The following is a 13,118-nucleotide window of genomic DNA, read 5'->3' on the forward strand; positions in this document are numbered from 1 at the left end:
CCTATTCAGGATTGATAGTATAAAGTCCAGAATAGTCGCAAACTTAGAATAAATAGAAAATCACAGAGGGAAAAAAGCTTTGAATTAGATGTTTAAAAAATTAGAATTTCTCAGTCTATGAAAGAGAACATTAAAAAGTGAGTAAATTAATAGCGTTTAGGAAAATGAAGGACAGTCATAGGATGTAGCAATCAATTGCTCTCCATCTACATTCACAGCAGAAAAAGAGGAAGTGGATCTAGAAGACAGAATAATGCTTGCAGGTTATTTATTCAACTCGAAGGTTACTGACATTAGCAGTGGGTGACTGAAGAAAATTGTGGGGGCTTTTCTCAGGAGATGCTGTCACGGCCACTTTCTAGTGTTTGCCAGGGACTTCAGCACACAGGTGAGCGTTCTTCTTCCCCCCAGCTGTGCCCAGGCATTGACACCTTGCCATTCTCTCTGCTCCCAGCACTCACTACCATGGCCATGTCCTAGATTTTGTGATCACCTTGAATGGCTCCATCTCTGTTGTCTTAATGACTTATACTCCTATTTTCTTTCAAGCACTCCCATGTAGACAGTGAATCTCTCTAACAGCAGCCAGTCTCTTAACACCCTTTTCCCCCAAATTACCAGCACTATTCCGACTTCACTTAATTTTCTAGGAAAACAGAATTGCTTGGTTGAACCTTCAATTTCTCTCCCCCATCTTATAACTTCAATTTTTGTGTCTTTTGGTTATACGAGTCTTAGACAACATTCATCTCTGTTTCCAAGACTTACACTAATATAGGTAGACATCTTCAAAGAAAAATATATAACCCTGTGACTTGTAATCACACTAATTGCCTGGATTAAAGATCACCTGAGCTCTTTGATATGCATGTGCTCTTTTCTCAAAGAGAGAGAGAGAAAAACTAAAGAACTCATAATAAATACCTTTTTGCTATGGCTGTCCCCTTTCTTACAGAGACAAACACCTTGAGAGCTGTCTCCAGCCGATCTTCATCCACCTCCCCAGCTTTTTCTATAGTCCCCCCCAAGTCCTTCCCTAATGGCCCCATCATGACTGTGCCTGTCTTAGGTCATCCCTCCCTTGAGGAATCTTACCCATCATTGGCTAACCAGTCATCCACCTGGGGCCAAGCTGGGTGAAGTAAAAAGGGGAAGAGGCAGTGTCCCAGCTGGGAAGATAACCTTTGTCTTCTTAGTGGCCTATGGTCAATGTCTCTTTACTCAGCCTTAGCCATTGGGAGGTTACAGCTTCTGAAACCAGGCAGGGCAGTTCCCAACAGAATATGTGTAAAAGTATTTAAGAACTGTGCATTAACTTTTACCTATAAATGTGACAGAGAAATAGTTTCAGGACTGAAACTTATCCACCGGCCTTGATGGCTTTGGTGGCAGGGCTGAGGGAGGTCTCAAAGAAGGAATGGAGAAGTAAGGATGGACTTTGTGGCTGGTGCTATAGACTCAGAAGGACTTGGGGGGCTATAGAAAAAGGGGTGAGGGACCCTCACACCTTGGGTCTGACATAGCCTGAGTCCTCATTTTTGTCTGTAAGAAGTCTCCTAATCTCTTGCCTGCCTTACTTCCCCTGCCTGACTTAATCTTGAAACAATGACAGAGGGTGGTGAGTCCTGTGCTGGAAAGGGCAAGTTCTCCTGGGCGATCAAGCCTAAGAATGCAAAAAATCCTGCTTTGATAAGAATGTCCTCAATTTTCTGATAAGGGTCCAAGCATGAAATGAGTTTGTTTCCCAAAGTTTTATGGCCCTTTAGTTAACTGACCCTGACTCAGAATAAGCCCTCATAGTTCTTTGAATGTTATCTATTGTTTGATCATTATTGCCTGACAGTGATGAATGAGGACCTTCCTTGACCTATAACATTCCCAGAAAGCAATAAAAGCCTGTTCAGGCAAGGGTCAGGGCGCTCTCTCACTCAGAGAGTGGCCATGCCGTCCCTTTTCTCTACAGGACTTCTTCAGTCTGTGTGATTTTGTTCATTGTATCCGTAACACCATGGACCCTGCTGGCCAGAGTCCACATCAATATTCCATTATTTTATAGTCGTAGAAAAATTTAGAAGCAGAATTGTAACTCCATAATTGGCCCCAAAGTGCACTGTTCATAAATGGCCGAGAAAAGATTTGATTACAGTCAATTCAGCTCTAGACTTTGGATGTTTTTTTTAAGTTATAAGGTATTTATTGAAGTGTACCTCCAAACAGAATGCATACATTAATATACAGCCCCACGACCTCACAAACTAAAGATGACACCCAGGTGAAGAAACAGATATGTTTCTTTCCAGTCACTGCTGCACAGAGTGAAGCATCTGGGGTCTGCACTCACCATCTGTCTGTGCCTCTCACCACGTGATGAACACTGCTGCTCCCCCACAGGCTGGTGATGGCCCAAGGTCAAAGCTAAAACCCAGGCATAGCCTCCCACTCTCCCATTCCAACAGTTCCTTACTCCCACATTGGATGTCCCCTCTCCTCAGGTGTTTCTGGTCTCCTGCCTGCTGGCTTTCCATCTGGTCTATTCCTGTCTGCCATGCTCTTTGAGTCCACCTGACTCTGGCTGTAGGTTGCTTTTTTTGTGGTGCTGTTCTTCCAGCTTCTCCAAGGACCCCAAGCACTGTACGGTGGCATACTGCACCAGACCCTGGGGATCCCCAACCTGGGCCTCAGGACCCCAGCCCCCACCAGTCTGGAAGGAGGAGAGTACAACACCTTTATTTGACAATCTGTCTTCCTTTTGGTCACGAGACATTACTCACCCTGGCTTTCTTCCTTTCTCTAGAGCTGCTGCTTCTGAGAGATTCTTTTGCTCTTCCCATTAAATTTTCATGTTTTCTTGGGTCTCATCCTGGATATTTTTAAAATTATATTTTTCTTTTTAGATGATCTATCTTACCTTTAAGTCTATTAACTGTGGTGCACATTTTCCTCCTGACATCTAGACTCATTTATAGAACTGTTCTCTAACATCTTGCCCCACAGGCACTTCAAGCTCAGTATATTCCTAAGGGACTCTTACGTGTTCTTTCCATACTCTCTAACCAAGCGATATCATCACTCAAAAAATTGGGCAACTCAGAGACTGAAAGTCATCCTGTTCTCCCTGTGCTGCATCCCCCAGCCCACCTGATCACTGAGTTTGGTGGTTTTCCTCCTAAATACTGCTTGAAGTGGACTCTTCCTATCTTGCTTCTTACAGTTGTTGTATTGCCTTTGTTGTGTTTCAGGTGGTAATAGTTTTCTAATTCATTTCATTGCTTCCAATCTCATTCCCCTTCCAATGAAACCAAAATGACCACTACAAAAAGCAGATCTAATTGCACTAAATCTCAGCTTTAATGTAATGCATGGACTTCACTTGGCTTCGGGATAAAGTTCAAGCCAGGGGCAAGACTCTTCATCTGGCCTCCTGTCTAGTCTCTAGGCTCTTGTCTGCTGCTTCTCTATAGTTTCCTCCCTCCAGCCCTACTGTGCACTTGCTGTTCTCTAGATGGACCACACTAACCTACCAAGGCTTGCAATTGCCTTTCTATTTCCCTCCACAGAACTGACTATATTATAATAAGCAGTTTACTCTGTTTCTTCTCATGACACACTGTGAACTACTCGAGGGTAATGACTTGCCCTTCACTTTTGTATTATCAATTCCTGGCACATTATAAACGCTAAATATTCACCAGTGGTGCATTTTAGCTTCCATCCCTCTACAAATGACATCCAACAGAACTTTCTGGGGTGATGAAAACCTTCTGCATCAGTATTGTCTATATGATAGCCACTAGCTACCTGTATACATGAAATATGGCCAGTGTGACTGAGGAACTGAATCTTTCAATTCATTAATTTTAATTAACTTAAATAGTTATATGTGGCTCGTGGCTGTCATGTGGGACATAGTTCATATTGTGTAACCCCTTGGTTCTTTATCTACAATTTCCAGTAAATTCTTGGAAGGCAGGATACAGTTCCTCTTGTGCCTTGCACAGCATGCGATGAATAATAAATGAATCTGTGAGTGAACAAGCTACTTTAGAAGGATAGAGTTTCATCTGCCCAAAACAGTGTAGGTGGGTTTTTGCCTAAGATAAGGAGACTATATTGGCAAAAGGATCTCTCAAAGGCCATTCAAATCTTATAGTTTAAGAAATAAAAATCTTAAGATATGAAAGAGTAATACTTTTTCTTAACTTAAAATACATGACCATGAAAACTGTACATTGATTTTCAAGTTGTGGACACCTATTTAGCACACTCAGTTCTAATCCAAACAAGTGTGAACTATCAATTCAATGACTTCAAACTAGTTTTCATGGTTTAAAGAGCCCTGATTGAGCCATCGATTCAAGTTCAGTTCAGACCTAGAAACATACAATATTAGAAATATAAGATGAAAAGGAAAAACATCATATTATGCTTTAATACCAATTTCTACAAGCAGAAACAAATATTATTTACATACATATAAACATAAATTTGGCAAAGGAGAAAGTCTTCCTGGAATAGAGGAGAAAGGGCCTTTTTAAGCCTAGTTGTAAGTCAAGGGTCTGCAATTAGGAAATAAAAGTATTTAGATGCTAATACCAGCTTTGCCAAATTTACCAGAATTATTTGTTATATGATTTTGATAGGGAACTGAAAGAACTCAAACTGGATTGAGTCGGATTTCTTGAAAAGTTTTGCCAATTGGTTTCCTTCTATTTTTTTTTTGAGACATACAGCAGTGTTCTTCCTATGGAGCCACAAGAGGGTAGGCCTGCCTTCTGGGGTCCTTGCAGGGTCATAATCAGTGCTCGGGATCCTCTCACCCACAGATGTCTGTGTGCGCTTTATAACCCACTTTCAAGTCAGATTTACCTTGAGTTCAGAACCCTGTCCTGCCAGCAGATGGCCATGGATTGGAGTGTTCTTCGCTAGCCCCCGCTGTCCCCCAAACAGGAGAGGGGAGTTGGCTGGACCAGCAGACGCCTCACTACTGACCACATGGCTCCTCCTCCTTTGTGTGGATAGAAGTACATTTTCCCTTTTGCGGTGTGACGAACAGCATCCAGTTTAAACTATGAGGCTCAACAGTTGAATGAATATCTAATAGTTCTGGCATTTTATTGAAGTGAACAATGATGGAAGATCTCAAAATTAACAAGCTCAAAAGGAGGATGAGCGTGACCCTTTTCTCCACACCCTCGTCAGCACTTGTCATTTGTGGACCTATCCCGACAGGTGTGAGGAGACATCTCATTGTTTTAATGTGCATTTCTCTGATGATTAGTGTCGTTGAGCATCGGGTCATATTTCTACTGATTATCTGTATATTCTCTTTGGAGAAGTGTCTATTTAGATCCTCTGCTCATTTTTTTAAATTGGATTGTTCTTTTGTTTGTTTGTTTTTGGTGTTGAGTACTATGAGTTCTTTATAAATTTTGAATATTAACCCCTTATCAGGTGTGTTGTTGGTGAATATGTTCTCCCATTTAGTAGGCTGGGAGCATCTTTTGTTATTCAGAATAAGACCCTTTCAACACTATCTGAGCTTATGGTCATGCAGTGACTCTTGGAGGTTGGGGTCTGGTTGCCAGAGTAATCAACCATATTGCGATTAGAGGTCTGGGGTTTTCAGCCCACCCTTGGTCTCTAGGGAGCAGAAAACCGAGCTAATGATGATGCCCAGTGATTGAATCAGTTGCGCCTCCATCATGGAACTTCCCTAAAAACTCTGAAGAGGGACCTGAAGAGCCTCTGGGCTGGCGAATGCTCCCACAGGTTGGGAGGATGGCCCGCTCCAAGCCCCACAGGGGCCCTTCCAGACCTTGCCCTACGCACCCTTCACCTGCCTGTTCCTCTGTATCCTCTATAATATCCCCCATCATAAACCAGTAACAGTAAAGAAAGTGTTTCCCTAAGTCCTGTGAGCCATGATAGCAAATTATTAAACCCGAGGAGGGGTCATGGAAACCCCCAAGTTTGTAGGCAAGTTGGAGAGAAGTGATGGTAACCTGGGGATCCACTACTCGAGATGTGCATCTGTAACTGGGGGCCACCATTTTGTGGGACCAGGTCTGCACCATCTCCAGGCAGGCTGTGCCAGAAAAAGAATGAAATTTTAGGATACACAGTGTTTTAAAAAAATTTAAACTGTAAACAAGATCATCAAAAAATAAAATGAAATAAAATAAAATAAGAGGCATCCAACTTACCCATCATGTTATTCATGCGATCCAGTGAGGAGTTATCGGAAATATCTAGTAACATGACAAAGTCCAGCGCAGCAGGGGGAAGAGGCACCTCTTTGGTGGCCGTGGGATCGACAGCCAGTGCGTGCTTCTGGGCTTTCTTCCTCTCCAGCTCCATGAGGGTTCGGTTGCAGCCCGTGAGAGCTTCGTCCAGAAGCCTTGCTTGGTTCAGCGTCATGGGAAAACCATCGAGGACCCAGCCTTGATCCACTGGTAGCTGACTGAATTGAAAGTGGACACACCATGAATATTTCGGTAGACGTGATTACTTTGGAAATAATAATACAATTAATCTTGCCTTTATCTTTCTCTCAATTCCATAATAATCTCCTCCTGTATGCGTTTTATTTCTTTATAGTTAAAGTTAGGTGAACTAATCATTCACTTGCTTACAGTTCTGTGGGTGCCTGCTGCCCACCATAACATGGTATCTAAAACTAGCTGGACACAACTTACTGACCTATTGCATCTTCTCCCATAGCTCTGAGCCATTTACTTGAAACAAACTGATCTCCTCACTGTTACATGCGTATGAATTAGAATAAATTGCATTTTCTAGCTTGTGTTCACAGGCCCTTTCTCCTTTGAACCCATTCCTTCATCTATACAGAGTGGGGTAACACATCACAGTGGGCTTGTGAGAAGAAACTGAAATGCTACATTTTAAGATCCTGGCGTAGAGGTTAGCACAGGGTGGACACTCACAATGCCAACCTGAGAACCTCTTCCTACTCTTCCACCCCCAGCCAGCATGGAGTCACTCTGTCAGGTGATGGAGCCACTGCTGCCTGATCTGGACTCCTCTGGCTCTCATTCACTTCACCACACAACTGCTAAGTATTCTACTGCAACTTAGAAAAATTCAAGTGAGACTTACTTATCTCAATTAAATTGTAAGTCGGGTAAGGCCCCTCCGTGCAGCATCCTCTGTAGAGAATGGGTGCTCTAAGAATTATTTTAGCTCTTTAAATTGGAAAACAATGTGAAAGGGGCATAAACGTCAACTTTTTGCTTCTAAACCTCTAATTTATGCAAAATTGAGATTTTGGTGTTTGGATTAAGTCATGGCCTTGTTCCTTTCTCTGTTAGAGCTACGAAGAGCAGGAAAAGACTGCATTTTTGCTTTATAACTTGTGCAGAGCGCAGTGAAGCACTCTGCTTAATTGTAACAGGGTGCAACCAAGAGGGGGTCCCAAAAAGGGATTTGGAATGGGGTCCAGAACTCAAGGTGTTCAGGAAATATTAAGATGTCCTCACTGCTTCCCCCCAACAGGTATGAGTTGGGGAAGGAACAAATGGAACAGGGATATTCAGAGCTGTTTTGTACAGCAACAGTTTCACAGCTAACCTCTGGAATGGTCATTTAACATATCTATAACCTTTAACTGGTGTCACAGATATGTTAAATAGCTGTAGCCATGCTATGAGCCAGGGAGATGGGAGTGACTTCCACCCAAGATGTCACTGGGAGGCAACTCCCCCTGTTTATAGTGCCTGTGTGAGAGCTTGAGGATGACTGGCTCTGAGACATGGGGCCACACCTGCCCTGACTCATGATGGCACCCCAGTAAAACTGGAAGGATATGAGAGTGCTGGCAGGTGTAGCCGATTGTGGGAGGAGTCAGAAATGGGGATGTAGAAGAAGATTGGCTCGGGGATTTAAAACCCATTGGAGAGGGAACCACACAGCTGTGGCAGTGCAGAGAGAGAGCCATGCACTTTTGGACAGAGTGGGGACCCCTGCAGCTTGGGGTAGAGAGAATCACTATGCAGCTTTAGCAGAGAATTGCCAGTAGGCTTTGTCAGAGTGGCAACCCTACCCTTCCGCAGCTTTGCGGGGAGATCCACAGGGTTTTGGCCAGAGTGCAGACCCCTGCAGCTCTGGTAGAAGAGGACCACACGGCTTTGGGGAGCTCTCTTTGGCTGCGTGGCCTGGGAAGCAGGAGAGACTTTGCCTGGGAGAAGGGTAAAAGAACTCTTGCCAGTAGGCCATGAGAGGGTGCCACATGACTTTGGATTAATTAGAGATCCTGCCTGGGTGGCGACACAGCTGATGGTGCCAGTGGCCTGAAACACAGACACGTTCTAATTTTCCTGAGTTACGGTACCCTGAATTAGGATAGGGGGAGAAGGAAGCACTGTGGGCGTCTGTGGGTATCCAAAAGTACTTTAATATTTTAGTGGGGGCATTGGGTTACTACTTTAAGTCTATATAGCATTAAATAAACATTTCCTTTCTCTTTCACAATTCTCTGGCATTGGGAGACGTCTTTCCAATTGGTGGCGAACAATCGAGCCCAGTAGGTGGTCCGGATGGTATTAGTATACCATCCTTGGGGGGACCCCTGCTTGTTCTGTAACATAATGGGTTTGTGGCTCCACTGACCTAAGATGAAGTTCCTTGAGCACTTCCCCAAACCTAGGTGGCCTCCCAAACCTAGGTGAGACTCGCAGTCTCAGCAGCCACTTCCGAGAGAAGAGGAGGTAAAGGTCAAGGTCACACTTCTTTTGCTGCAGTATGAGGACACCAGGCGACGTGGAGTGAGAAGAACTGGGACTTGGCTCTGACTACACTGTGAACCAGACCTGTGACTGGATTGCCTCATTGCACTGCCATGTGCCTTCCTTTCCTCATTGCGAGGGGATGGGTTTGGACTAGATGAAAGAATTTCAAAGGGAGAACAGCCTCGGGAAGGTGCCTCGGGGGCAATGGGACAGTGTGGGGAGGGTAGGAAAGTTCTGATGGTGGTTCGGACATGCTAGTTCCCCTGAAGCCAAAGCTCAGATCTGTTTATCCCTCCCCTCCCCCTTACACAGTTTGTTTCAATAAGCAGTCCCACAGGTAAGACACATTTGTGCCACTTCTGAGGATGAGATCCGTTCCAGCTCTGAGGGGAAGTATCCCTGTGACCCGATTTCCTCAGCCTGGCATTCAAGAAGAAAATGTTCCAAGACACATCGCAATAGAAAGGCAACTTAAGCCTTTGATGAGGTCGCAGGAAAACACTAAAGTGGGGGGAGCTCCACTCAGGTGCAGGACAAAGCCTCCCGTAAACCCCCTTCCCTGCCTCTCTCAGACTCACGGCTCCCCACACAGCACGGCCACCCCAATTCCATCTCCTCACCCGCCCAAGCTCTCCCAGCTCTTCTCAGTAGCCCTTTTGATTCTTTTTTCCCCATCCTGCTAAGCCTCATCGCTTTCTTATATATATCATCAGAGCCTCTATGGCTTCTTTCAATGTGTCCTTTTTCCGTATTACTAAGGAGGGGCAAGGAGAATCCTCTATCCTTAGAAAGATTACAGAATCACAGCTTATTTTGACTTTTATTCATCCCCTATCACACATCACCTCTGAGCTAAGCTCAAAATTATCTCTTGCCTGTGCAACTCTACTTTCTCACTGCCTCTCTCCCCATCCCTGCCCAACCTTTGGACCCCTGAGTGCATCCCCTCCTTCTGAAACACAAAATGAGGAAGTGCATTGGCCCGTGAGTCCACAATTCAGGGTCTTCCCCTCCATAACATGTCCCTTGGCTTTTCTAAGCAGAATCTGGTTTCTTCTTGAATTTCCCACATGGAATAGCAACTGACATGAGCTTGCATCTGGGTGAACAAAGTCATGGTTGTTAAAGGGGGAAGTGAAATACAGGCATGTAAATCACAAAATATATCTGGATCTTGCTGTATGTTTTCTTATGTAGATAAGTAGTGTTCGTTAGACATCAGAAATAAAAAGAGTTCTATATTATTTTTATACATCTCTATATGATAGAGAATATGTTAAACAGATAAACAATAATACATACTTAATAGCATCTACCAGGATGCTAACTAGCAACAGGTCAGAAACGCTTTTTCCTTTCTTCAGCATCTTTTCTGATTTCGCACCAAGCTGAGCACGGGCTGTGAGCTGTGAAAATAAACAATGGGTGGCAAGGTAAAACTAATTTAAGAGTTAGATTCCAAATATTTGGAGGAAAAAACCATTAAATGGTCATATTCTCTAGTGAAGACATTGATCATTTGTGATAATTTTGGAGCCTTCCAGGAATTTTAGAAAAATGTGTATGTAGAATTTGAGTTTCTCCCTTTGTGGCTTCCTCCCTTTCAAGATCTTCCTCTTTAATTTTCAGCATCCCAAACCTCATCCTCAAATACTTCCAGTCGAGAAGAATGAGGCTTTCTGATTGGTTCTAGCTACCCCCACCATGCAGATGGGGCGTGCCTCTGGGATAACCAGCAGAAACATAGCCCTTGTCCTGCCATGCTCTCCTCATTCAAGGTCACAGTCCACATATTTTCTGTCTGTTTTTGCTGCTTGCTTAATTGCCATTGTACTTATTTGCCTCCTGCTTTTGGCCTCAAATAATAAGCTTTTGTCTTTGGCCCAGCCTTAGAATGTTCTCTAAGAATGTTACCTTAGAATGCACTGGCCCAACAAAGCTACTCTCCATCAACAGCAGCTTTCTTAGTGCCTGTTCTTACATTTTATGTAGAATGACATTACATCTCTGCTCTGAACCTTGCGAAGACTCCTCCTCTTGCTCCAAATGCCCTAATCATTGCCAATAAGGCCCCGGCTGACTTGAGTCTTGTCCCTCCCAGCATAGCTCTCTCTGCTCAGCCCTCACTCCTCTGCCACACACCTGCGTCCCTGATCCCCTCAGCCCGCTCCACTCCTTACTCTTCTCCCCTGGTCTCATCACTGTCCAATAGCTCACATAATGACAATTCATTCATTTATGTATTTGTGCCTTTATTATCTGTTTTCCTCTAGGAAAATGTAAACTCTGTAAGGCCCAAGAACTCTGTCTTTTTTGTTCAGTGGTAGATCCCAAATCATTACAACAGTGTATGAAACAAAATATGCCCTTTGAATTGAACTGAATATGAAATTCTGGGGACTTGCAACTCAATAAATTTAAATATAAAAATATGCTTAGTCTTACTGGTAATTCGTATCTCAAATAGATAAGTAAAATATTTTATAGAGTCACCAGTAAGGCTAAGGATTAATTCTGGGAAAATTCCTTAAAAGTAAAGAGTCTGAAGGGAAATAAAAGTCATAAATTAACTAGTAAAGAACAACATATAAATAAAAATTTGGCATTAAGTCTAAAATTTAAAAATGTGTTTACTTTCTTAGCTGGCAAAACTGAATATCAATTTCCACTGCTTTAGATATAAAGAATATTAATAGTGTAAAGAATAGCAAGTATTTAGCTAATATTTTACCATTATATTTACTTCAAACCAGAGAGGGACACATTGGTATTTCACGCCACTTGAAGACACATCGAAAACCAAACAATCATGACATGTTTCAACATACTTGTACCCAAAGTCAGATTACAATACTTACTTTAGAGAAACTATCACTTGATTGGAGTTCTTCCGGTTTTGGTGTTTCACTGGTGTCAGTACCTAGCAACAGGAGAAGTGATTAAGAACGAACTCCAGTACCTGACCGCCCAGGGTTTTGGACAGGTGGGTCATTGGACCCGGCTCTGCCTGAGATCCTCTGAGGAAGGAAGTAATAGAATCGCCGCGGCACGTCTGCCACCCTCATTTCAGCGTTAAGATCCCGGCCACCGTGTGGCTCGGTGTTTTCTATGGCCTTCCCTCCAGTGTGTGGGCTCACTCAGGACAGCATCTTCAGAAATACTCCAACATTGTTGGGGGTTTCTTTTCAGGAAACAAGTCAAGTTTCTCAAGAAATGTTAAAAGTTTAATTCTTTACATTTTATTTTCCTGGATTATCTAGTTATAAGTAACAAAGTCTGAAAGTAGAAAGAAAACTCTGGAAGTAATAGGAGGTTTGGGTTAAATTCAAGGGATAAATACAAAGTTTTCAAAGTCTGTTCATAATTACTGTACTTTGTGATAAAATAGGTTATACAGTCTCAGATTAAAAATCAATAGAGATATCTGGAAGATACAAATAAACTAAAAATAAGGGGAAGATTAGCTCCTTCTGTAAGATGGAAAACTTGACTGCTTCGGGGGAGCGGCACGTCCCTGAAGAATCCACACGCTGCCCACTGGCAAAGGCAAGAACGGTGATGGCCAGGGGGGTCTGAACTTCATTCTAGAGCTTGAGGAAACTGTTGAACAGGCAAGGCCTTCACTAGCACAAATGGAACATATTTTTAAGACTTAAAAGTGTTTTCTCTCAATGCTTCTACCAAGGACCTGAAGGACTGAAGAGTAGATCTCTAGGGAGGTGACTGTTCATTAGGTTTGGGGAGCTTGCTTCTATTTGTCTTGCGCGAGGTTAGGAATAAACCGAGTGTCATCTAAGGAACCACTGCTGAGGTGAGCTGCAGAGACCAGACCCTGAAGCCGCCCTCAACGCCGTGGACAGAGCAGTAGCACGCTGAGAGCGCCCCAACAGCACCCCTCCCCAGACCCGGGCACGTGAGGGGAAACAATGAGGCCCTGCCTCCCTGCAAAGCCAGGGAAGAGGAGGATGGTACATCCAGGTGGTTTTTGGAACCACACAACTGAGCAGCCACAGCCCATGAAGGAGTGGGAAGAGACGCCTTATCACTTTTGTCTCTTATCCCCACTTGTGGACAAAGGTTAGGGATGTTTGTATTCATCTTGCTCTCTGTCAAATGACCATGGAGACAACTGTGTGCCGCGTGTTTGTGGTCACAAGGATGGGCTTCCTGTGTGTCCGTCCCTCTGATGTCAATGCTGGATGGTCTGTTTTGCTATTTTACTTACTGAGTGTAGTTTTATCTTCTCTTTCTGGTAATGGCTCAAATGAAACTGAATCAGCTAGAAGTTTATTTTGCAGATCCTTTGGGGAGAAAACACACACACATGAACAGATTTTTAATATTGTTATATTTTAATGGCATTCTTAATTGTAT

The 13,118-nt window shown here is 43.4% G+C and overlaps 1 protein-coding gene across 1 annotated transcript in view; it reads right to left on the reverse strand.

The window, feature by feature from the left end:
* SPEF2 (sperm flagellar 2) overlaps positions 1-13,118 on the reverse strand; it is a 143,712-nt gene that overhangs the window by 76,981 nt on the left and 53,613 nt on the right. Inside the window, exons 12-15 of the mRNA XM_037129058.2 lie at positions 12,970-13,045; positions 11,603-11,664; positions 10,047-10,150; positions 6,204-6,460 (exon numbers count right to left, since the gene is read on the reverse strand). Of these exons, the coding sequence (XP_036984953.2) occupies positions 6,204-6,460; positions 10,047-10,150; positions 11,603-11,664; positions 12,970-13,045 (499 nt within the window). The remainder of the gene's footprint in view (positions 1-6,203; positions 6,461-10,046; positions 10,151-11,602; positions 11,665-12,969; positions 13,046-13,118) is intronic.

This window comes from Artibeus jamaicensis, unplaced genomic scaffold, assembly GCF_021234435.1.
Source record: "Artibeus jamaicensis isolate MK-2021 breed Jamaican fruit bat unplaced genomic scaffold, CSHL_Jam_final scaffold_369, whole genome shotgun sequence".
Classification (NCBI taxonomy): Eukaryota; Metazoa; Chordata; class Mammalia; order Chiroptera; family Phyllostomidae; genus Artibeus; species Artibeus jamaicensis.